Source organism: Cryptomeria japonica, chromosome 2 (assembly GCF_030272615.1).
Source record: "Cryptomeria japonica chromosome 2, Sugi_1.0, whole genome shotgun sequence".
Lineage (NCBI taxonomy): Eukaryota > Viridiplantae > Streptophyta > Pinopsida > Cupressales > Cupressaceae > Cryptomeria > Cryptomeria japonica.
In genome coordinates this window covers 620,613,826-620,639,193 of record NC_081406.1, presented here as the reverse complement: position 1 = coordinate 620,639,193, position 25,368 = coordinate 620,613,826, and the positions used below count along the sequence as shown (strand labels likewise).

Here is a 25,368-nt window from a genome sequence, read left to right as displayed (position 1 = left end):
GGGAACATTTTTCATGCTAAGCAAGATGCTCATATTGTGCTGAATGGCATCACCAGTGAAATCAGAGAGCATGGGTTGTCTGAGGCCTTGCTTAGGGAGGAAGACAGGGCTGTCAAGGTGGTTGAGGAATGGGAGCTTAGGGAAGAAATATATTGGAAATAAAGAGATCATATTGATTGGCTTCAAGCGAGGGACAAGAACACTACTTTCTTCTTCAACTCAGTGAAAGCAAGAAGACATGGAAATTACATCCCTGTTCTGGTCAATGATAGAGGTGAGCAGTGTTTATCCTTGTAGGAGATCTCTAGGGAGTCGTTATAGTATTTCTGATCCCTCTTTAGTGAGGACTCTCGGGGGGAAATGGTGGAGGAGAATCAGGTTCTTGCTTGCATTCCCTCTCTTGTCACGGGGGAGATGAATGAGCAACTTTTGGCTCCTATTTTGTTGGAAAAACTTGAGAGGATTGTTTTTCACATGAGGAAAGGGAAAGCTTCTAGACCAGATGGGTTCCCGGTAGAATTCTTTCAAGAGTTCTGGGATATTATCAAACTGGATTTACTAGAAGTAGTCAAGGAGTCCCAGAGGAATAAGTAGATGCTTCAGACTTTGAATGCAACTTTCATTTCTCTAATCCCCAAGTGTGATGGGGCTGACCAATTCAGCTAGTTCCTCCCTATCTCTCTCTGCAATATGATTTATAAGATCATCTCCAAGCTGATAGTAGATAGGTTGAAGAAGTGCCTGGGGAATTTTATCTCCGAGGAGCAAAGTGGGTTTGTGGAAGGGTGCCAAATTTTGGATGGTGTGGTCATTGCTACGGAGACCATTCATTCTATGGCAACCTCCAAGGAAAAAGCTATGTTTATCAAGTTGGATATGGCTAAGGCTTACGATAGAGTTTGGTAGTCCTTCCTCCAGAAGATCCTCAGGGCTTTTGGTTTTGCTAATGATTGGATCCAATGGATTATGAGTTGTGTTACGTCTACTCATTTCTCTGTGCTTATCAATGGAGACCATACCGAGCTGTTTGGTGCTTCTAGGGGTCTCCGCTAGGGGGACCCCCTCTCCCCTTACTTATTCATTCTTCTGGTTGAGGGTCTGGGGAGGCTAATTAAGCATAATGTGGGTCTGGGTATTATTCAAGGTTGGAGATGGGGTAATGACTTGCAGCCATAGTCTCATTTGCAATTTGTGGATGACACGACCCTTATGGGTCTTGCTTGGATCAAATAAGCTACGAATCTGCATAAGGTTTTGGATGTTTATCTGGAGGCCTCGGGCCACTTGATCAATGAGGATAAATCTTTTATCCTCTTCTTCAACACTCCTGGAACTATTGAAAGGAGGATTTCTCTTATCTTGAGATTCCAAGTTGGCTCTCTACCCTTGAATTACTTGGGTATTCCTATTTCTCCTGATTACCCTCCTAAGGAGTCATGGCAGGGTATCTTGGATAAATTTCACTCAAAGATTGAACGCTGGACTCACAGATGGCTATCCTTTGCTAGGAGGGTTCAATTGATTCAGTCAGTGGTTCAGGCTCTTCCGATCTATCATTGTATGCTTCATGTGGCTCCTAAGTGGTTCTTGAAGGGTCTGGATTCTCTGGCTAGGCAATTCTTATGGGCAGGCAATCTCTCCTCTTCCAAATGGAGTCTTGTCAATTGGGACTTGGTGTGTATCCTGAAGTAGTCGGGGGGGCTTGGTTTAAGGTAGTCCATTTTATTTGGGGAAGCTTTGACAACTAAATTGTACTGGAGGTGCTGTGTTGAGCAGGATCGAGGCTGGCCTACGATTTTGGCCAACAAATATATGCAGAGGATCCCGATGGAGGAAATCCCTAGATATCCACTTGAGGGAAAGGGCTCAACGATTTGGTATACTCTCAAGAGGGGGGCTTCTCTCATTAAGGAAGGACTCTTTTGGATTTGCAGGAGGGGGGAAGAGGTCCTCTTCTGGAATGACTCTTGGGATGGATTTTCCCCCATCCTTGATCAGTTTCCTAACCTTGGGAATCTATGCTAGAGGTTTTTGGAGGCGGGGTGGTCAAGAGTGAGTGACTTCAAGGTTGTTTATAGGTGTGGGCAGCTAGATTTGGAGTGATGGAAGGCTCCTCATGAGTGGCCGGTTGATGGGATGGAGGAAGAGTGTGTTGAGTTGCATGGCATTTTGGCGAGTAGACACTGTAGTTCCCTCAAGGACAAGGATGGGCTTGCTTGGTCTCCAAATCCTAAGGGCGTCTTTATTGTGGCTAGTGGATACCAGGAAATGTTGAACCGAAGACTAGAGGGAAGAGAGGTGCACTGGTGGAAACAGGTGTGGAATAATTTTTCTTGGCTGAAGTGTAACTGCTTTGCTTGGACATTGGCTCTGAATAGATGCCTAACTTGGGACAATATCCGCAAGCGAGGATTCTTGGGGCCTTCTATTTGTGTTTTGTGTGGTAATGGGGAGGAAGATTCCTCACACCTGTTCTTCATATGCTCCTTCTCTTTGCTTATTTGGCACTATTGGTGGGGGGTGTGGAAGCATCCTTGTGTTCACGTGGATTCTCTGGTAGAGTTCTAGAGCAGTTTGGGGCAGACCTCCTATCTTGTCCTCCTTCCTCCAGACTGTCTGGTATATTGGACCCATCTTCATTTTGTGGCAGATCTAGCTCGAGAGGAACAGGAGGATCTTTCGTGAGGTCAGATTGTTTGTTCAACAAGTTTGTAATAGGATCATGGTTATGATCCAGGAGATGGTGGAAGCTAAATGTGAGGTGAATTTTCCTCTGGGTAGAGATGGGGAAACTATTGTGAGTAGGCTTGGTCTGCAGGAGTTGTCTCCTGCCTTAGTTTGTGTCAGGAGAGGTAGACGTGCTATGAAGAAGGTGCAAAGAGTGGGAAGGTGGATACCCCCTAAGGATGAGTTTATCAAAATTAACACTGATGGCTCCTCTAGGGGTAACCCAGGCCCTGTTGGAGTTGGTGGTGTTGGCAGGAATAGCATGGGGGAGGTGGTCTTCCTCTTTTTGGTGCATAAAGGGTGGCAGTCTAATAATTTTATGGAGGGATTTGCGATTCTCTATGCCCTAGAGTGTGCTTGGGAGTTGGGACGAAGGAAGATAATTTGTGAATCGGATTCAAAAATTGTTGTTAACTTGTTCACTGAGCAGAAGGTGAGTGGGATTCAATGGCAGTTGGTAGGGATTGTTCAACAGATTCTTCAAATTAGTTCTTTAATGGAGCAAGTGTCTTTCATCCACATTCCTTGTGAACGGAATAGAGCAGTTGATTGTTTGGCCAAGTGGGCCTCGGAACATGGTAGTGATTGGAAAGTTGAAGGTTGGGAGCATCTCTCCGTGGATTATTGTCAGGACTGGCAGAATATTTTTACTGAGGACATGGATGGTTATGAAGCTGGTTGATCCGAGGCTGGTTTTGTGGTTCATTTCTGGGGCCTCGGGGCTCTGGTTCTCTTTGTAATTCTTGTCTCTGATAAAGTTTTTACCCCTTTATTCAAAAAAACAAAAAACAATACCTGGTGTGACAAACCTCCAATATTGTGAGAATATGAATGAACAATATTCAAAAATCATCAAGAGATGTATAGCTCCAAAAGTCATCTATATTCATTTCCAAAATTAAATTGTGTGTGTGTGTGTGTGTGTTGTAGCGGAAATGAGATTCACTAGTCTAAACATGCAAACTAGGAATAGAACCCAATCACATCAACATACATTAGGGAACAACCAATTAGGCCCAACATTAGGCCCTTGGGAGAGTTGGGCATTGTGATTTTGATTGTTATCTTTTGATTTGATTGATTGGATGAGATAGATGCAAGAACTAGGTTAAATGATACAATATTGACAACAAACAACATAAACAAACAAATGCATAATGGAAAATGAACTAAGATGTATATAAATGGAAAGGGGATGCAAAGAGGAACCTGTGAAAAAAAGAAGACCCTAAAATGCTTGGAAACTATAGCTAGGCACCCTAGTCTTGTCAAGTTCACAACTAAAAACGAAAATCATATCTAATATCCCGAGTCTTTGTGGTGCCTTTCCTCAAAATTCTAGCCCATTTGAGAATAAGACATAATGGAGGAATATTCTATTTGGGCATCTACTTTTGAAGTGAGGCATATGTGGCATTGCATGTCTATGCATGTTGGCATGTCATTTACATGTCTCCTAGACTTGGGTACCTAGGTTTGCATGTTATGCATGTTAGTCATTAGAGTCGTTGGTGAGTTACAAAGCACTTGAGTTTGAACAATTCTTATTGGCTATGGGGTGAGTGCCCATGTGAAAATAATGTGAATATTTATTATTTTTTATTATATTTATAGGTGGTCCATTAAGGGGGGTGTATGGTTTTCGAGATGGTATTTGCCTCTTTTTGTTGAGATACCATTGTGGTTTTTCAACACTAGCTCTTTTATAAATTATCACCTTTGCATAGGAAAGTCATATCATTATTTTTAGGTAACAAAGTGCTTTTAGATTGAAGACATAGGAGTGATGGAAATGAGTATATTGTAATCATATTATTGATGATAATACATGCTTGGTCTCTCTTCTTGGTGGATTATTTTCTTGTAAGGGTTTCTCCATGTAAATCTTGTGCTATGAGATGTTCTTCTCAAGTGTTGCTTATTTATGTCGTCATTTGTTGTTGTTATCTTATGGTAATATAAAGTTCATTTCATTTCATTGATATTTTATGTTTATTTAAGATAGTTTTTTAAGCATGCTAAAGCGGTTGGTTTTAGCATAACATAGAAGATAAATATCTCAACGGTTTTTCATATCAAGGCAACTAAATTTTCAGATTTACACACAATTACCAATTTTTATATTGTAATAATCTAAGCCTCAAATATTACCAATTTTACAATTGTATTAGCAATTGGAAATTTCCCAACAATATACATCTTTGGATCCTATTCTACATCAAACTTCACATGGATCACTTGAGCAATTTTAAAGATATCACATCATTGTTTTTTGATATTTTGCATCATCTAAAGGCTTATATTCTTCTCACATGGGAATATTTCATGCGCTTAAATCTATAGTTCACTTTCTTCTTCAAGGGAGAAATATTATTCAACGTTAAAGGATCACATTCTACATTCTTCTTTGAGCATTAGTCAACATTGAAAAATCTATCGTCTTATTAGGGCTCTATATTCTTTATTTCTCTCTCCTATGGAGGAATATACATTTCACTTATATGTGATAGAATTAGTCATTTGGGGTTTATGTTGATTCCTTACTTCTATACTATTTATTCTTTATTTGTACATTATCTTGTGGAGAGGGTTTTTTCTATGGGGTTTTCTCTTTACTTTGTTTATGATAAATTTGTTTGTACTTGTGTACCTAGTATGATCTAATATATGAAACCCGCCATCATTGTATTTATCCTCCCTAACTTTCACTTAAGGAAGGGGGAGTGAGTGTAAATAGGATTTTTATCAAACTAGTTAGCACATCACTTTTTCTAGGTCGATCCATTCACACTTGTTAATTTTTCACTTAGAGATATTATAGTTTTTTTTTTACGTCTCACTTCATGTGGTTGAGAAAAAATTACTCATATGAGTTAGTATGTGTCAAGAACATTTGGAGGGGTTGTTAGATGTTTGGTCCTATCTTCCAACCTCTTGTAGTTTACCTTTATATGCAAGGAACTCATTGTATATAATTTGACATACTCCCATTTCATTTGATAAACATGGTTTCTATTCTTATTATTCACTTGTGAAAGATATCAGTTTTCTTACTTTCAAATCTAGATTGCTTCAACATTAAGTACTCATAACCCTATGTTTCCTTAAGGGTTTGGTGAAGCCTAATTTTTTATTATTTACCAATGAAGAAATGAAGTGACAAATGGTAGGTAGATATTGCCTTGTATATTATAAAGTTGGGAAATATTTTTGGGAGGAGTTGTGTTGACAATAGAATCTACATACAAGTGTCGACCTTAATCCCCCCAAAAAGGATATAATGTTTACAATTTATTGATAAAAATCCAAAAGGTAATGTGCTTTTTGGGATTTAATCATATTTGTATTAATGTGAGCATCCAAAGATGAAGTGAAGATAGTGCATGCGATGATGATGAAGAGTAGAGCTACCAAGGATGTCATCAACATAATCTTTAAGAATATTGCACATAAGGTCATGGAAAAAAAAGTCACAGCCCTTTGATCCACGTACTAACATTTTACCCTTTGATCCACGTACTAACGTTTTTTTAAGAAAAACGATACAATTATGTTATTCTTGCGGGTTGATTATAATTTTTTTATAGCTAAAAAAACCATCCATGAAAGAATTTTTTTGTCTAGTGATGAAGTTCACAATCCTATCAATGTTGGACAATGAGATAATATCTTTGGGAGAAGACTTTTTGAAGTTTCAAAAGGTTGAAAGTTTAGTAGTGAATAACATTTATAAAAGAAATGGATAACATCAATGTTTTTTTAACTTGAAGCATGTGGAACTTAAATATGTATTCTAAACTTTGAAATGATTTAAACTATTGAAACAAAGAATATTCAATATAGTTTATATTTTTATTTTGAAAAGAAAAAAAATTTAAAAAAAACTTTCATAACATTTAGTTGCTAAAAAATATTTAAAACTAAGAGGTAGCTCATATGCCATATTTTTATTAGTAAATTTAATTCTATTCTATGATTTTTTTCATAGTATAAATTGAAATTTTGGTGAATGCATTAGAAAATTTATTAAATATTTTCAAAATTTAGGTGCTTAAAACAAACATTTTATATAGGCGTTACATGTTTTAATTTTAATTTAACAAAAAAAAAATCATCATGACAAAAAATCTATCCTTAAGTGAGTCATATTTGTGGAAATTTTTAAAATAAATTTAGTACTTCTTAACGGAATAAACCTTATATTTAGACAAATATTGAATTGCTCATAGTGAAAATTAAAAATATAATAAAATAATTAAAATATTATTTAAAATTATATTTTCCAAATTTGTGTTTTATGATCTACAAAAGGGTGTGGTTAGATTTTTTTTAAATGATCTATGCATATTATTAAAGAACAAATAGTGTAGGAACCTTACTATTTTTAGGGGATTACCGAAACTTTAAAAATTGAAACCAAATTGTTGCCACATCTACTACAAGTAAATATGTTTACCTGGATTAATCTTGCATGAAAACACCCATCTCATTAACTTTTTTGAAAATAAACAATCATTTTAACCACAATTATACACCTACCAACTTTAAAGCAAAAAATTACAAAATGTTAATTATAAATTAATATATAATTTTTTTCTTAGTTTTTTTTATTGACAATATAGTAATTTTATGAATATTTAAATTTAGATTTACATTGATAATAAAAGTCTGAAACAACACCATCTACAAAAACCCTAACCACATTGCCTGCTTATAACATCATATTGTTTCTTACATAATGTCATCTGACACTTGACCCCTATACATATAAACATTATATATTCTAAAGAGCCATGACTATATTGGGCTTTCATACAAAATTTATAGTTATACACAAAAAATAGACCATTCGTACAAAAATCACAAAATTCACAGAAAACTACCCTTCAAAAAACCTATTTATTGCATGCCCTAAGGGGTCCATTGACCCAGTAATCTTCAAAATTAAGCCTTGCTCGAGCTCTGTCCTTTCTCTCTTTTGTTGGACCATCATCCTAACGCTCCCGTTCTGCACAAGCTTTCCCCTTTGGCTCTTTCTTCACATCGAAAACCTCACATTCCAAGCCCTATTCACAAAGATAGTCCTTCAAAGCCTCCCACCCAATGTACGCTTCTAGCTTCCTCTCATCCACATTGCTCGCCAAACTCAACCGAATGAAAGTTTGGAATTGTGATGATTGATCACCAATTTTTGGCCAATCTCCCTTCACAACTAGAAGGACTTCACCTGATCATGCGCACTCCAGAATTGGCCTCAATCCATACTAACCCAGTCCCCTTCCACACACTCCTTGAGGACCCATCGAACGTCCTCCTTACTACCCAACTCCAACCTCCATGCTACCAACATTGGGATTATATCAATATTTGTACGATACCTATGCTCCATTCTCCTGAATTCTTCTCCAAATAGAATGTCTAGTATCTGCATAAACATAGGGTCATCAAATTTAAAAACATTGCGGGGTTACTTCTCTAAAATTTGACCTAAGAAGGCAAGTTATTGCTTGGGGGTGACCAAGGTGAAGTTTGCTTCCATTTTGCCTCACTTCATCACTAGTTTGTTGCACGCCAACCTACACCACCACCAACTCATTTTGCATCAAATGATGCCTTGATGTAAACTTTAAAATATACCCCCATCCCATTGCATTAAATGCACACACCTTCCGATGATTATTTCTACTTTTGGCGATGTATGTGTTGGAACCCTAAAATTTGCAATTTTTAAAATTCCAAATTCCAAGACAAGGAGCAAGAAAAATTATATATATATATATATATATATATATATATATATATATATATATATATTGAATAGGTACAAGTAATATATTTTATATTTGTTGCACAATATGAAACCATAACATAAACACAATAATGGGCATAAAAAATGGAGTGTGAAGCACCAAAGGGGGTATTTACATCATTTAAAGACCATTTATCCATTATATACCCATAAAATAGCCTTAAAATACCTCTAATATGCCTAAACAACTTGTAAAGTGACAATTAATTACATAAACTAAGGCAATTTCGGGATTTGGAATTATTTTTATTTAAAAGGGGGGTGTCTTTTCACCCAAGGGGGTATGAAAACCATTCAAACACACATATATGTGTGATGTAAAATGTAAAAAAAGAATGAAGAGAGACAGAAGAGGTGGAGGCAATTTTGTACTTTTAAACTTTTTATCAAAAATAACCAGTTGCATTTTCTTTCTCATATGTGTTGAGAGTTAACATATTTTTAGAAGGCAGTTGCTTATGATATTATCTAAAAGTGGATAAGGTTATTCGTGTTCTTCCACTAAAATTTTGTGTTTTATATTGTAGATTTGGATCAAAAATATTTACTCGCAAATTGTAATTGTTCCTTGTATTTCTTCCTTGGATGGTCTCTTAAAAGTTAGGGTTAAATTCATTCAAGCAGTTTACAATATAGACATTGAAGTAGAGCTCATAAGAAACAGTAATTGACAAACTCATCGAGAGGCGGTGGGATTAAAAACTGTCTCATAAGTTTACACAATAAGTCCTGAAGAAATATAAGACTCTGTAGCCCAAATAGGAGGAAAGGCACTGATCATTTGTAAACAAACCCTTTAACCATACCAGTTACCCTTTACCTTTAAGCATTAGGATTAGTAGAGTAGGTATAGTAGGTAATTTAGCCAAAGTGTAACATATATACTTTTGTAAGATACATAGATCAATACACACATTTGAAATCAGTCTGTTTAAGAAACTTATGCCATTCTGAGAATAGGAGATGTCAGATTAAGACACTAAATCTGCTATAAAAAACATTAGTTGAAGGAACAACTAGTGAGTAGGTATACCCGCCTAGGTCCTGCAGAGCCTAAAGTGAGAGAGTTAGTAACCAAATAGGTTCACTCTATAAGTTGGCCAAGTCAATTGGAGGGTTTGATCATAGGAGTTGGCATTTCCTTAGAACCTATCCAATCTGTTGATTTGAGACCCAACAGATTGGCGAATCTGCTGGGGAAGAATTATTAAGACTCTGTTGTGGGAGAGAACTCAGAAGAAAGAAATAACTTATGTCCTCTATGAAAGAGGTGGCGACTCTGTAAAAAGGAAAATTAAATAAAAAAGATCAGAAGCATTCAATATGTTTCAATATCCATATTTTTATGGAGAAGCATCTTCAGAAAAATATGCACAGTGGCAACCACAGCCAGAAAGAGGCAAGAATACTCCAAGAAGTTTTAAGCCATTGGATTTCAATAATATCCCTGAGTATCCATATGCATTTCCTTGTGAGTTGAAGATTTGTATGCCGAGGTTCCATGGAGATGAAAGGGAATCACCAATTGGGCATCTAAAATCATTTTATTGGTTTATTGAGACCTTCAAAATCATGAAATGGTTTGTGCTAACATTGGAGGATGTTGCAGAGCAGTCATTCAGCCTGTTACCCCCACAAAGTATCTCATCATGGGAAGAACTTGAGTGGTGGTTCATGGAAGAATTCTATGGTGTAATCGAGGACAACACTTTAGCTGCTAGCCCTTTAATTGGTTCTCCATACCAACATCAGATTCAATCGGATTATGATTGTGGCAATGCAATCTACAACATAAGAAGAAAGGAAGGTGAATCTATAGAAAAACTGATTGGCAGAATAATGGTGACTTGTTTCCAAATGCCTGATAATATACAACTTAATTCAGCTATACTGGAGGAATTGATTGTGAGAGAATGTGGGTCTAACAGTTTGGAATCAGCATGTTCAATTCTTGAAGAATTGAATAAAAAAATACATGATTTGCGTGAGACGAGTAACATCAACATAAGAGATGCAAATGAAGATGATTATATAGAAGAATCAGTTATCCCTTTGGAAGTCCCATCTGATGAAGAAGCAATTGATGATGTTTGATTGATCAAAAATATTTACTCGTGAATTGTAATTGTTCCTTGTATTTCTTCCTTGGATGGTCTCTTAAAAGTTAGGGTTAAATTCATTCAAGCAGTTTACAATATAGACATTGAAGTAGAGCTCATAAGAAACAGTAACTGACAAACTCATCGAGAGGCAGTGGGATTAAAAACTATCTCATAAGTTTACACAATAAGTCCTGAAGAAATATAAGACTCTGTAGCCCAAATAGGAGGAAAGGCACTGATCATTTGTAAACAAACCCTTTAACCATACCAGTTACCCTTTACCTTTAAGCATTAGGATTAGTAGAGTAGGTATAGTAGGTAATTTAGCCAAAGTGTAACATATATACTTTTGTAAGATACATAGATCAATACACACATTTGAAATCAGTCTGTTTAAGAAACTTATGCCATTCTAAGAATAGGAGATGTCAGATTAAGACACTAAATCTGCTATAAAAAGCATTAGTTGAAGGAACAACTAGTGAGTAGGTATACCCGCCTAGGTCCTGCAGAGCCTGAAGTGAGAGAGTTAGTAACCAAATAGGTTCACTCTATAAGTTGGCCAAGTCAATTGGAGGGTTTGATCATAGGAGTTGGCATTTCCTTAGAACCTATCCAATCTGTTGATTTGAGACCCAACAGTATGAACCATCATTGATTAGTGATTGTAATTCCTCATAAATCTTCCCAATAAAATTTCACTTGATCCTCCATTAATGACACCACCCACTTCAACAACCCGTCTGCCACCCTATTTCTATTTCTTAGCACATGGAAAATTTTAAATTTTTATAAGAAATTAAAAGATTTCTAATAAATTTATTTAAATTCCAAGCATGACATTCACCCCTAATTATTGCTTTAATAATAATTTGAAATCACCTTCTAAATCCAATTTCTCCATCAACATTCTCTTTGCCATCCTAATTGCTAGCAATATTGCTTGGATTTTGGCTTCATTATTCGTGCCCTCCTTTAGCCCATTCGCTCCAAAGGCAAGAACATTGTCCTCCTAGTCTCTTGCTACAAACCCTGCTCTTGAAGGTCCCATGTTCCCTTTTGATGCCCCGTCAAAGTTGACTTTCACCTAGTTTGTTTCAAGCTTCACCCATTCATCCCTAGACTTCACATCGGGATATTTGTTATATGCGCTATCATTTTTTACTTTATATAATTTTTATTCTCTTGAAATAGATTTATTACCACCTAAGTACAAATTTTTTATTAGTTAACTTCTTTCACATGTCTATCATATTCATTTCCAAATGATGGTGATGGTGTTTGATCATTAATTACACCTAGATGAACAAAGTAACCTATAAATGTGACAATTTTGATGTTATTCTTAGATACATTTACCTAAATCATTATCCTTTTTGGTTTATGTACTTTCTTTTAAGATTTTTAAATAGATGTTTATTTTATTTTATCATGACCATGTGAATATGTATCTAACGATGTATTTTGGGTCTTATCTTAGTTCACTAGGTTATATCCCTTTGTTTCGATAGTATTGTTAATCGAAGCTCTACTATCAACCATCATTCAATAACATGGAATACCATTAATACTCACAAGTTGTATGTAGTTCACTTGAGTGCAATTATGCTTGATATCTTTGTGTGTAACATTGATGTTGCACATGTTGGGTGTACCCTTGGGGTTTTTAAATAAATCCAACATGATTATAATATTAAGTAGCATTTTTGGATCCTTATTATCCATTTCTTCTTAATTATATTCGTTGTGCCGAAGTGATAAAGATGTATTTTCATGATTATGGATACCCTTAACTTGATTCACATTTTTGTCAATAAGGTCTTGAGTTTTGTGTTTGAGCAGTAGTATGTGCGTGGATTCAATGATAATAAAAAAAGAGTTTGCATTGAAATGAAATGAGACCCCTTTGTATGTATCAATTGATTTGATGGGAGGTAACATGAAAAGTTAAATTTATAATATTGTTGTAACACTAAATGCGTAGAATTTTCCAATGGAGTAAACTTTCTATACCTACTCCATTTTAGTTGAATGATGTTTGTATGATGATCATTGTTGGTGTGAATATTTTTGAATCCATTTATATTGTCCCCGTTTTAAAATTTTGACTTTAAGTGTAACTTATGACAATTATGAGAAGTGTTATAGGTGTTGTAGTGCAAAATATTATTTTCTAACAAGATAAGCTCATAATGGTGTACACTAGAATATAATTACAAGAAAGAAGTAGAGGTGTAAAAAAACACCTTCATAATTGGAAGGAGTATATTGATAAATAATCTTTGTAGCTCAATATTTGGTCGTTTAAACATTATTTGAGCTAATATAGTTTGAAATCTTAGCATATCCTTCGTAAGGGAGTCATAATAGGTATCTAAAAATATTGTGTTAATATGAAATATAGATGAATCCATAAGATATCCTAAGGAATGGCCATTAGAGGTTGAAAGATTAACATCACAATACAAGCACTCCAAGGAAAATATCTTTAATGATATTGTGTGAGGGAGATACATTTATTGATTGACACTAGCTAAATCATTAAGAATATGAATCAAACAAGCACTAGAGGATACAAGATATTAAACATCAAACAAACACACACTAGGCCATCGAGTGTGAACATATGTAAGATCGACAGACATGTCATACCGTTGTATAATCAATTCTACATACAACAATTGAAACTATTGTATGCACACTCTTGGATTTGATTGTGTGCATGATTTTTAATCATCAACATTTCAAATCGCACTCAGTGATCCATTGTTAGGATGTATGAGAGTCTAAGGAGATAAACAATTAAAACTTTTGCTTACATACAATAAAAGTAAACCATGTATACATAAACACTATCAAACCAATCTAAATTAGGGGTTTAGAACATATGTACATCATGAAGAACATAAATCTATGAAATTGGGCTTGGGGCTCCCAATCCACCATAGAATGACTCTCCACATACGCAAATAATAATCAATCGAAAAAATAAATCTCAAATCAAAATCCTTCATAGAATGTTTATCTGCCATGATGAATAAGGCCAATCAAAATTAAGATTTTATAACTTACCTTCATCACAAAGAGTACAAACCTAAGAAGTAGGGTTTACACCTCCCAATCCACCACATATGAATGAATGTTTTTAATAACGTCCACGAGGCCAAACAACCTATGGGACCCACAGATAGCTAGCAAAAAAGCATGTAAAACCCAAACAAACCCAGAAGAAATACTGCGAAGTTATTAAACCTCTTTCTCCTTCCGAAACCTAGATCTTATGCTATGTGTCTTGATTAGAAAATCTGCAACTCTTGTTATCTTTTCTTCGTCAAGTAGATTACTCAAGATGTTTATGTTTAGTGTGTCAACATAGTTGATCCAAATGTCATTGTAAGTTGGACACTCCATGATGTAATGCCATTCTATCTCCACCACCCCTTAAATCCCTTAAATGCAATATTTACATCTTCTATCTTCCCATTCCTCTTTGGATATCATCCATCTTCCTATTTCACATCATATATAGTTCTTTTATGTATGATTATGAATTTATGTGTAACGACTCTTCTTTCCTTAATCCACCCCCAAAAAAAAAACCTCCCAAAACTTATTAATATAAAGAGGACAAAATCTCTCATAGAATGTTTATCGACCATGATAGATGACCAACAAAAAAATAATAATATTATTATTAATATATAAATGCATTTTTTAGTACTTTCTAATTTTAATTAATTAATATTTTTGAAAAAGTGCAACCAACAGGATAGACATGGCACTCTATACGGCAGTGCCACATCAATGAGTTGTCAGCACCCACTGTTCCAACTAATCGGGAAAGCACGTCGCCATGCCCGCGGCAAAATGCAGCCGCTTGCTCGTCTGACTCTGCAAAAAGTGTTCTAGATTCCGCTGGACTCAACAAATTTCAGCGGATTCAAATTCGTTATTAAACCTTCTCTAGAGAATTCCATTCCTATAAAAATTACCCTGTACCTGGTCAGGAATGTAGCGGTATAACAAACAGGGCCCATTAATTTCATCAGCCTTCACACTGCATTTTCTCCTCATCTGACATACAAATCTCCTATTTCCTCGTCTTTCCTTACACGTTGCGTATTTAACGAGTCTTCGCACTAAGATTATTCTTGACGCGGTAATTTTAATTTTTGATTCTCTTATTCTAGCTAATGTAATGGCCTACAGGATACATTTTCATCTCTGTGCTCTCCAGATTGAATTTCGAAAGTTTATTTTTTGCAAGAAACGTTTGAATATTGTTTTTGGGTGATTTATGAAGTATGTATCGTCTGGACCCATTTTATAGGCTTTTAATAAATTAAAAATTTTTAAAATTAATTTATGTTTGTTCTGAATTGCAGTTTTAAGCGGATGAGGTTTAAATATTGGTTGTAGGGGGGAAAGAGAGGCTGGATGTGGATGAGGATGTGGTGTGATGTGGCCTGACAAGGTACTATTTTATTTTTGGAAAGCTATATAAGAAGGTGTAATTAATACCACACAACTGAAAGACTTCTCCAGCCTTTTTGCATTTTGCAACTTTATAAATTCCCTCTTTCTTTATAGATTCGACTTCCTTTTGCCTTCTTAAATTGTTTCCCTTCTGTAATTTTGGTCCATTACTCTATATATCGGCAGATTATTGCAGCAAAGTTGGCATTGTGGGCTTATTCTTCATTTTTTTAAGCTCTATTCTTTTGGGGGAAGGAAGGCTTATTTTGTGAGATCTCTATTTGTCATCGAAGAAAATAATTGGTATTAGCCATGAATGCTTTGGCTGCAACAAGTCGCAATTTTAAAAGGGCAGCGACACTACTGGGTCTAGACTCCAAACTTGAACGAAGTTTGCTTATCCCATTCCGCGAAGTTAAGGTAAAACAATAAAGCAATTATTGTTTTGGTGTTGGTTTCGAATTTAATGTACAAAAATTATGCTAGCTTATTTGATGAGATAATTTGTTTTTCTTATTTGATCTGTGTGTTATTTGCGGGTTGAGCTGGGGGAAGTTTCTTTCCAACATAGCTATTTGTATTTGTGGGTTCTTGAGCTACAAAGAAGATATATGAATCTTGAGATATCCTTTTTAGCCAATCAAGGTGTTATCACCCGTAACACTTATTTTTGTTGGCATATTTGGGTCACTGGCAGACTTTAATATAGTTCCTTTATTTCTGTCTTGGGTTTGCATGTCTGCAATTGATTTCGATATCTGAGATATAGTTTCTGAGGGATTCTGAGTTGGCTCCTTCTTTCTTATCTTGTAGCATTTGGGTTTCTGCCATGCCATTTTAATTAGATTACAAAATACACAAGTCCTCATCTGAGTTAACTGTAAGCCTAAAAGCCATCCTCTAGGAATTCGATGCCCTGTTTTGGTTTTCTTCAATTGTACCATCTCCAATTACAGAATTAGTCTATGGGAGTGGATTGCTTCCTTCGAGAATTTTCTCTGCCATCAGTGTGGAGTTTCTTTGGACAGATTATCTTTCTATTTCCTGGATGGTATCTCTGTCATTGAAGTTATCTTGTATTTTTATTAGGTCTACATCCATAGAAATTGAATCTGTTGTCTTACTGAAGAGTGTTGGTGCAGCCTTCAGTTTGCCCTATTTTGGGTGCCATCATGTCCTTAGGGTTTGTTCTTCCAGTTCTAGGGCCTGGTTTTGCACGCTTACTGGTATGATTGCATCCTTGACACAATGTTACTCTTGTTCTTAGGCATGTCGATGTTTCCTATAGTATTATTGTAGTTTAGGAATTGATTAACTTTTAGGTTTGCCACTTGGTCAATTCATCCTGTTGTTTGTGCCTTTGCTTTTAGGGCTGGTTGATGTTATGTCTACATGGCTTCTGTGGCCTAATGTTAACTTATTTCTTGGTTTTGCCGGTGCTGCCATATGGCTTCCTCAACTTGTTGTACATGTCATTATTGTGTGGGCTTCAACCTTCTCATTTCCTTCTTTTGACTTAAGCTCATCTGGAAATCATATTTTGTTTGGTCTTACATTTGTAATTACAAAATTTTCAAGTTTTAGCATTCTCTGGACTGAGTAGTCTTTATGTTTTTCACTTGAGCAGTGAGTTCGAGTTCATGGCCACACATGAACTAGCTTTCTTCCTACATGGTTTTAGTGGTGAATGATTGTTTTCCACATATCACCTTTGGTGATGGTAGGCCTACCTTTGTCTTGTTGGTGCCTACATCATCTTTTTTGGCAAATCATATGCCTCCACATGACATTGAGGTGCCATGGTGGTGGGCCCATATGCACGTGTTTGTTCTTGAAGACCAGCCAACAATGACAAACTATGTCTTGCTTGCGTCTTTCCTCTTGTGCCATGTCCTCCACCATAAGATGCTTGAGGCCTCCATGTGGACGATCCAAATTCAAATGGACTTAGATTTTTTTATCTACGTACCATGCATTGTTTGTCCAAACAAAAAAAATGTCATGCCGAGGGTTTATGACTATTTGATTGTTACAGAGGCTGGTGTGACCGTGCGAGAAAGTGGTTGGTCTACTACTTGCATCAATGCAAAGATGTTGATGCACTGTACATGTCTATGGTCTTGTTGTAGTTGATTAGAACCTACCTGCATTTATTTTGTGATCCCCTAAATTCAGGTTTTCAATGGCTTTGCATTTTTCTCTAGCCAGCAATGGCCTTCCTCCATCCTTTAAGACATGTATGTACACATTAAAGATGCATAGAGGCATGGTACCATATTGCAGAATATCTTGAGCCTTGTACAGTAGTGTTTGGGGGTTTCTTGTCTTCCCTATCGCTTTATAGTGATCAAATGGCATAATGATAGGTTTTGATTGGTGGTTCTTCTTTTGGTGGTTTGTCACATGATTTTTGAGTTTCTACTTTGTACACATTGCTGGGTTGTCCATGCCCATCTACAGTAATGTGGATATGGCCTCCTGGCCCTTGTTGTGCAAATTTTGTGTGATCCAAGTTAGATTGTTCCTCTTGGTGGCATCATCCTTTTGAAATGCTAATGTATATAGGCCATGTGGGCAGGTTAAGACTGATTTCACACGAGTTTGCTACATGCATCCATGTGGCTATAGAGGAGTATATATACACAGATCTAAATTGGAATCTGGTTGGTTGGTGGCGAGATTGTAGAACAGAGAAGAGAAACATTTTGCAAATGAGTGTTTCGATGTCTTGTAACGGGTCTAGAATTGGTTTTAAATGTTTCCATTTAGATTTCATCCTCTTACTGTACCATTGCCTTTATAATCCATGAAGGAATTTGTTTAATGTGTAGTTTGTTAACTAATTCAATGTCTCCATGAACATTGTGTCCTCCTATCACATTTGCTGATTTGAGTGTCGTTTTTTATCAGTGAGTCAGCTAGGAGAGTGAAATATCCCTTGCAAGGCTTCTGTAAATCATCTCTTCTTAGCAATACAAGAAATTTGTGTGTTTGCTCATGGATTCATAAGTTAGATTCAACTAGTTATACTGTGGTTTTATTTGTCTTTTGGTCTGCATGTATAGAGCTTAGCTAATGTGTGGATCTGTGAGACATGGTCCTTGTTGTCATCTTCATTAAAGTGTCTTCTCTTGGACTGCATACATGTTATTCTTTGGCTTTGGAATCTAGACTCTAACACCTATAAAAGATAAAGGCACTCATCAGCAACATCTTCAATCTGTATCAAACCATCTCATCTACTAAACAAGGTATTAGCCTTTTATAAATATAATGCTAGTAGTCCTACAATATTGCATGATCTCATTGGTTTTGCAATAAAATTTCTCATTGGCTTCCTCAGGCATCATCCTAGGTGAGATGTGCAATGTTCCTTTCTGCATCCATATATAAAGTTGAACTATAAGATTGAATACTATAAAGGGTTAATAAGGAAATATCTTGAGTCTTTTACACAAGTGGGAATATCTACTTTATAGAAGTAGAAATCCTTGTTAGTGACAAGCTAGCATATAAGTGCTTAATGACGGTTATAATTGGAGTCTTTTACGCATTGGATATGGCTTGTGTCTAGCTCCATTATCTCATCATTTCTCTTCAATCTTTCCTAAAGAAAACACCTCAGGAAATATCCCCTAGGCTTAGTAGAACCTAAAGCAGGAGATACCCATCCTTATCACTTGGTTCATTGATGTAACTTGTCCCTGCCCAACAATAAGCTGCAAGCTATTCACCCTAAGTTTGACAGCCATGGCAGTTAGGTATAGTTTGTCTTTAGGAATTTGGGGTCCCAATCTGAGAGCCAACAAAGTGGAACCCTGTTAGAAGAAGGCATTCTTTCCATTTTGAAAGTTTCTGTTTGGTTCATTGCATTTTTAGTATTATCCAAAGTTCTTCCAAAATATGGATGCTCACGGGAACAGTAGCTGCAACCAGCAATGTACCTTCAATTTGCATATGCAATCTGGGTAAGCAGTATTGTGCATAGAATACAAATCTGATGAGATTGTCTGTGCTTATTGAACATCCGTCACTTGGTATGTCTGCATAGTAGATGATGTTATGTTCATAAGTGGCAACACTAATACAATTATATTGTGTATGTAGAATTATAGATGAGGTTATTTATCTGCCTTTCTTTACATGATTTTTAAACCAGTTTGTATATAGTTTCTGTTATATTTTCTAATATATTTTAACTGGAAATTCCAATGCAGGTTGAATGTACCATTCCAAAAGATGATGGCACACTAGTATCCTATGTGGGCTTTAGAGTGCAGCATGACAATGCTCGAGGACCCATGAAGGGTGGAATACGCTATCATCCAGAGGTGAGTAGTATGCTAAAATAATAGCTTGCACTTTTACATGGTTTTTTAATGGTCAGGAAAGCAGTTATATATATCATAATCTATTTAAAATAATCAGAAAAAGAAAAAGGCTACAAATGACCTTATAAGCCATCCACAATTTTGTCTTTGCAACTATTGATTTCCTCCAATGTGCCGAGGGAACAATCCTATTTAGAACTTCAGGAATTTTTCCTCAACTATCATGTTGCTTCAAAAAAATCCTGCTATGATCTTTGTGATGATGGCCAATTGGCTAGGTCATATTTGCTTGTCAGGTGCACAGAAATTAAGACTATTCGCCTTTTACTATTTTCCAGGCTAGGTTGATTCCTCCTGTAACGAGGTTTAATCCTCAGAATCATGTGTATAATTCTGATGATCCCTGGTGGATTGTCTGCTTACAGTGACCATTGCATGCCCTTTGTTGAACTATCAGCCTCACAATCTCAAAAAAAAAAATCAAATTGTACCTGGAGCAAAATGCTTCTGCTGTGATCGTATTAATAGTTTATTACCTCTCACCATGGCTAACCCTTTCAGTTGGTACTTCAAACTGAAAGTTGTTTCCTCAGTGCCTCCAATCCCTTCTCCCCTATTTGATCTGCCCCACAATCTCAAAATAAAAATCAAATTGTATCTGGAGCAAAATACTTCTGCTGTGATTGTATTGAAGGTAGAATATTGGTGGCATTGTTTTATTTAGCATGGAAGGTTAAGTGTTGGAGCTATTGGCGTTATTGCATAATTGCCACTAAATAGTTTATTGCCTCTCACCATGGTTACGGTACTTCAAACTGAAAGTTGTTTCCTCCACGCCTCCAATCCCTTCTCCCCTATTTGATCTGCCCCACAAAGGACTCGTCTATTTATTAACACATACCCACCTAACTTCGCAATTTTGGGGGTATTTGTTCTTCTGAACTTATCGAATAAAGTACTTCAAAAAATTTCATCCCATTAACTAGTCTCGCAGAGTTGCATTGGAATGTATCCAAAGTCAATTTTAACAGCACATAAGATTCCTTTTCAACCTTGATGGTTATTTCTTTTCCCTTTATTATAAACATTATTTCATGAACTTATCCACTTAGTTTGGTTTCATTATTTCAAGCTTGACCCAGACCTATTCCAAAATGCTTGTGAAACTGGGATTCATCTATAGGGTGCACTTCTATGTATGTGTTTTCTTGGTACTAATTTCATCATGGACAATTCTGGCCGTTGAAACATCTTTGGTTTTAGTGTATAAAACTTATGATGTTTGCAATTTCAATGTCATGAGTTCAGAGGGATTTGATTAGATTTCCTTACTTCAAGCTAATTTCTGTCTTGGTCTTGATGTTGGCTTATAGGTTGATCCGGACGAGGTAAATGCTTTAGCACAATTGATGACATGGAAAACTGCTGTGGCAAATATTCCATATGGAGGTGCAAAAGGTGGTATTGGATGCAATCCATCGAGTTTATCAAACAGCGAGTTAGAGCGTCTTACCCGTGTCTTTACTCAAAAGATTCATGATTTGATTGGAATCCATACAGATGTTCCAGCTCCTGACATGGGAACTAACTCTCAGGTATACTTCATGCTTTTTACAGAGACAATGAAAGTACTGATCTCTCTCTCTCTCTCTCTCTCTCTCACATTAATGCTTCATTGACTAGCCATTAACCCTGAAAGATCCTAATGTCCCATGCTCCTTTTTATTCAAAATATGTATGAGGGCTTTAAAAGGAAACTATGTTAATGCAAATGTATGTACGATAAAATCTTGCTGCCAAAACTTATATCAATCTGCTTACATGTTTCTGATTGCTCTGTTTGCTTGGAGCAGACAATGGCATGGATTTTAGATGAATATTCAAAGTTTCATGGCCATTCTCCTGCAATTGTTACTGGAAAACCTCTTGTAAGTTTATTGATGTTGATATTGCAACTTGCTTTTCGTTATATTGGGTTGCTCAAGACTCCATGTTGTAATGTCCTTTTTGTTATTTTTGAATGCTCACTTCTCAGTCTTTGGGAATATTGTGTTAGGATCTTGGTGGATCCCTTGGAAGGGAAGCTGCAACTGGAAGAGGTGTAATCTTTGCAACAGAAGCCTTGTTAGCTGAATATGGAATGTCCATTCAGGGCTTATCTGTTGTTATCCAAGTAAGCTTTAAGACCTTTGTCTTTGCCTTTGTTTCTACAATCCTTATAATGGGAATTCAACCCTCAAGCATGAAATTGTGTCAGTTTCTTTTGCAGCCTATCTGCATTGTCTGATTCAATGCATATAACCATACATTTAGAGAAATTACTTTTTCTTCTTAAGGTGTTTCCTCCCTCTCTTTCTATTTTGTTTACTAATATTTTAATCCCTAAGATTTTAGTTAAGTACCAGTAGGGAGCTTGGAGGAGAATAGGATTAGGTGATGGTGAAAAAATAAGCTAAGGAATTTGGAGAAAAATAAGGGGGAGCTGAAAAGACAAAACATGCACAATTACTCCCTTTTGAGGGCAAACCCTACATGCTGGAGTTCACAAGATTTTCTTCATGCTAGGGATAAATATAAAAAACATAAGGGTAAGCTACATAAATTGGTGCAAATTTCATAACTGATAACAGTGTACTCCACAGGAGCTATACAGGTAAGGAACATAAGAAGATATTTATTATGTGAAAAGGGTGTGGATTCCACATTGATTAATTTACTATTTAGTGACAAGAGGGAGGCAATATCTTGGATATCCATGGAAGCTTTGCATCCTGGAGGGAAGGCAATCAGGTGGCAATATTTTTCATTTGTTGGTTTTTTATGCAAACAGAATTCCTTTCAATAGTTAGCTTTCATCCTACTATGACATTATGAGTAAGTTTTGTATCTAAGAACAACCTTGGTTGATAACTTGATATGGTTGATTAGAATGGATAATCACAGTCAGGCTTGCTTAAAAAAACTAGTTGCTTAGTTATGGTGTGCACTTGAATAAATATGCGCCATTGCATTTTGTTAAATTTTTTTGTCATTGTTCATGACGATTCTTACTTCCTCAGGTTCATAGATGGCTCTGATAAAAATTAGAGAACATTATCCATTATTATGATTGCTTGCCTGGGCCAATTTGTGCCATCTTATAAAAATATTTATCACCACTCCTGATAGTACTCACCTATTATCTGATAAAGACAAACACCATTTTCCATTAACATGATTCTCAAATGATTGAATTTGCAATACTTGTTTGGCTTAATACTTTGAGTTGCTGTGCATTTAAATAATGGGCAAAAAATTATAAGCAAGAAGTAAGAAGAAGCTGCTTTTTGATTATAGAATAATGATTAATGAGCGAAGAATTAATAAGCTCCTACATGAATAATAGAGGCCAGGCTTTTGCAGGCATATGCATCTACTAACTCGAACTCATATGATATGCAACCTGTGATTTATTGATAAGCGCCCATTGTCTTGTGACCCATTTGTAGTATTTCAATGATGGATTAGTTGTGAGTGCTAAAGTGTTTGGATTGACACGTCGGGAAGAGTCTCAGCCTAATGTTTATATGGGTCTGAGCTAGTTTGTCATTCCACATTCAATTGACTATATTGAATGATTGGTTAAATTATTTATACTAAAAGTATTTTCAGCCATAGAAAATAGTATCCTGCTCTGATCTTGAGATACTGATTGATGGAACAAATGAGGTAATATATGCCCACACTTCTGCCATCAAGCGGTCATTCCATGTATTTGCATGCTAGAGCATTAATGAGATTATACACAATAGGTCTAAAACTATATTTCCTTGTGCAGGGCTTTGGAAATGTGGGTTCATGGGCAGCTCAACTCATCCATGAGAAAGGAGGAAAGGTTATAGCTGTAGGTGATGTCACAGGAGCAATAAAGAACGAAAGTGGCCTCGACATCCCTAGTTTGATAAGACATAAAATTCGAAATGCCAGTATCAAAGGATTTGAAGGGGCAAATGAAATTGACCCCAAAACATTGTTACTTGAAGAATGCGATGTACTGATTCCTGCTGCACTTGGGGGTGTTCTTAACAGGTATGCCTCAAAACAAAATGCAGAATCCTCAGGTTGAACAGCATTTGAAGTGGCTTGGCTTAGTAAATATTTTAAAACTTAGGCAAAGGTAGATTTGAGAGAAATTTTAAATCATACTAGATTTTTCTTCACAGGGAAAATGCTAGTGAAGTGAAGGCTAAATTCATAATTGAGGCAGCAAATCATCCTACAGACCCTGAAGCTGATGAGGTAGGCTCAATTTTTTTATCAAGATGAGTTTTAAGATTTCTTTTGAGTACTTCTGCTTCTACTTGGTTATCTGCAGGCCAAAGATTTAGAGATTTTCTTTGTCATGTACAGATTTTATCAAAGAAAGGAGTAATTATATTGCCAGACATATATGCAAATGCTGGGGGTGTAACTGTTAGCTATTTTGAGTGGGTTCAGGTACTGATCATGCTATAACTTAGAAAAAATTCTTACACTTTTATTTGTTTCGAGACATATCCCATTCGTATTCTTGTTTGCTTCATTTGCATTGTTTAAGTAAAAATTGATTTTTATATTTGCAATGTGGCTTCGGCTTACTCTCTTTTTATCCGTGCAGAATATTCAAGGTTTCATGTGGGATGAAGAAAAGGTAAATCTGGAGTTGCAGAAATATATGACTAGTGCGTTTAAGAATATCAAGGACATGTGTAAGGTACATAATTGTGACCTTCGCATGGGAGCATTCACTCTTGGAGTAAACCGCGTGGCTCGGGCCACCCTCTTAAGAGGTTGGGAGGCATAAAAGTAGGTTTTCTGTTTATTCATTCATTTTGATTTATGGTATCCACCCAAATGGTTGGCTGCCAATGCAGCAGGGAAATTCTCCCATTAGTCATTCGAATTTTTTAGTATTGATTTCATGATGTCATTCGATTGGGAGACTTGTTCTTTTCATTCATTTCGATGAATTTAATTGAATTCGTACGATACATTGCAATGAGGAATTCATTATGCTAAATTTTTTCCATGGGTATTTCATAAAGAGCTTTGTCTGCACCTGTTTTACTCGGCAGCTTTTATCTCTTATATTTGAAAGAATTGCATGCACAAAAATGAAGCCAATCTTTTGTTTTGATCTCTTAGGGGCAAAGTTTTATGTTGATAAATACTGGTGGGCAGCGTATATGTTTGTATGTTGATTCCTTCCATATCCTCATTCTTCAATCCCGGGACATATGTGTTCCAATTTGGCGATTTTGTCACATTGGTTTTGAACTTATCACCTCTCAACTAGCAGACTGTACAGTCTGTGAATTACTAACCTTTTTATTATGAATGAAATGAAATGAAAGATTTTAGCCAAGTCTACCTGGCAGTCTAAGACATTTTCAAAGTCAAAGCTATAAGATTTCTACAATCCATTCAAATCTTCTATGTAGCTTCTGTATTGGATTGTGTGAGCAATTTTTAACCATCAACGTTTCAAATCACACTCCGTACTCCGTGATTCAACTCCTTAAGCTCTCTTACATCCTGATGATGAATCACAGAGTGTGATTCGAAATGTTGATAGTTAAAAATTGCTCACACAATCTAATCCAGAAGCTACATAGAAGATTTTCAAACTCTTTTTTATGGATAGGTGTTTGATAGCATTGCAGAACTGAAAAACATAGGGACTATATGCACTTGTAGAATTGTCTTGGATGAAGTCATGTTTGTAGATGTCCGCTAACAATATAAATGCCACAACTTGGGATTCAAATTGTATAGGCACTACTTAATGTCCTATGATTGTAGAAACTCTTCTTGGGCCTAGGAGAGCTCTAATGTGCACGAGAATATATAAATATGTTCGTATTAGTGTGTAAAAAGGCGATTAGAGTACAATTGTATGCTTTGC

The 25,368-nt window shown here is 36.1% G+C and overlaps 1 protein-coding gene across 4 annotated transcripts; it reads left to right on the top strand.

Moving 5' to 3' along the window:
* Positions 1-14,466: 14,466 nt before the first annotated feature.
* Positions 14,467-24,490, top strand: LOC131078684 (glutamate dehydrogenase 2). Of its 4 annotated transcripts, none has more exons than XM_059216785.1 (11): positions 14,468-14,797; positions 15,058-15,112; positions 15,301-15,534; positions 19,332-19,445; positions 20,819-21,040; positions 21,299-21,373; positions 21,502-21,618; positions 23,263-23,513; positions 23,648-23,723; positions 23,835-23,921; positions 24,082-24,490. In XM_059216785.1, the coding sequence occupies exons 3-11, from the start codon at positions 15,427-15,429 to the stop codon at positions 24,265-24,267; spliced, it is 1,236 nt and encodes a 411-aa protein (XP_059072768.1). In that variant the 5' UTR covers positions 14,468-14,797; positions 15,058-15,112; positions 15,301-15,426; the 3' UTR covers positions 24,268-24,490. The 4 variants fall into 4 exon arrangements, with proteins under 4 accessions (XP_057872427.1, XP_057872426.1, XP_059072768.1 ...); XM_058016442.2 differs by having other exon boundaries at positions 15,024-15,112; XM_058016444.2 differs by lacking the exon at positions 15,301-15,534 and having other exon boundaries at positions 14,467-14,797.
* The last annotated feature ends 878 nt before the right edge of the window (positions 24,491-25,368 follow it).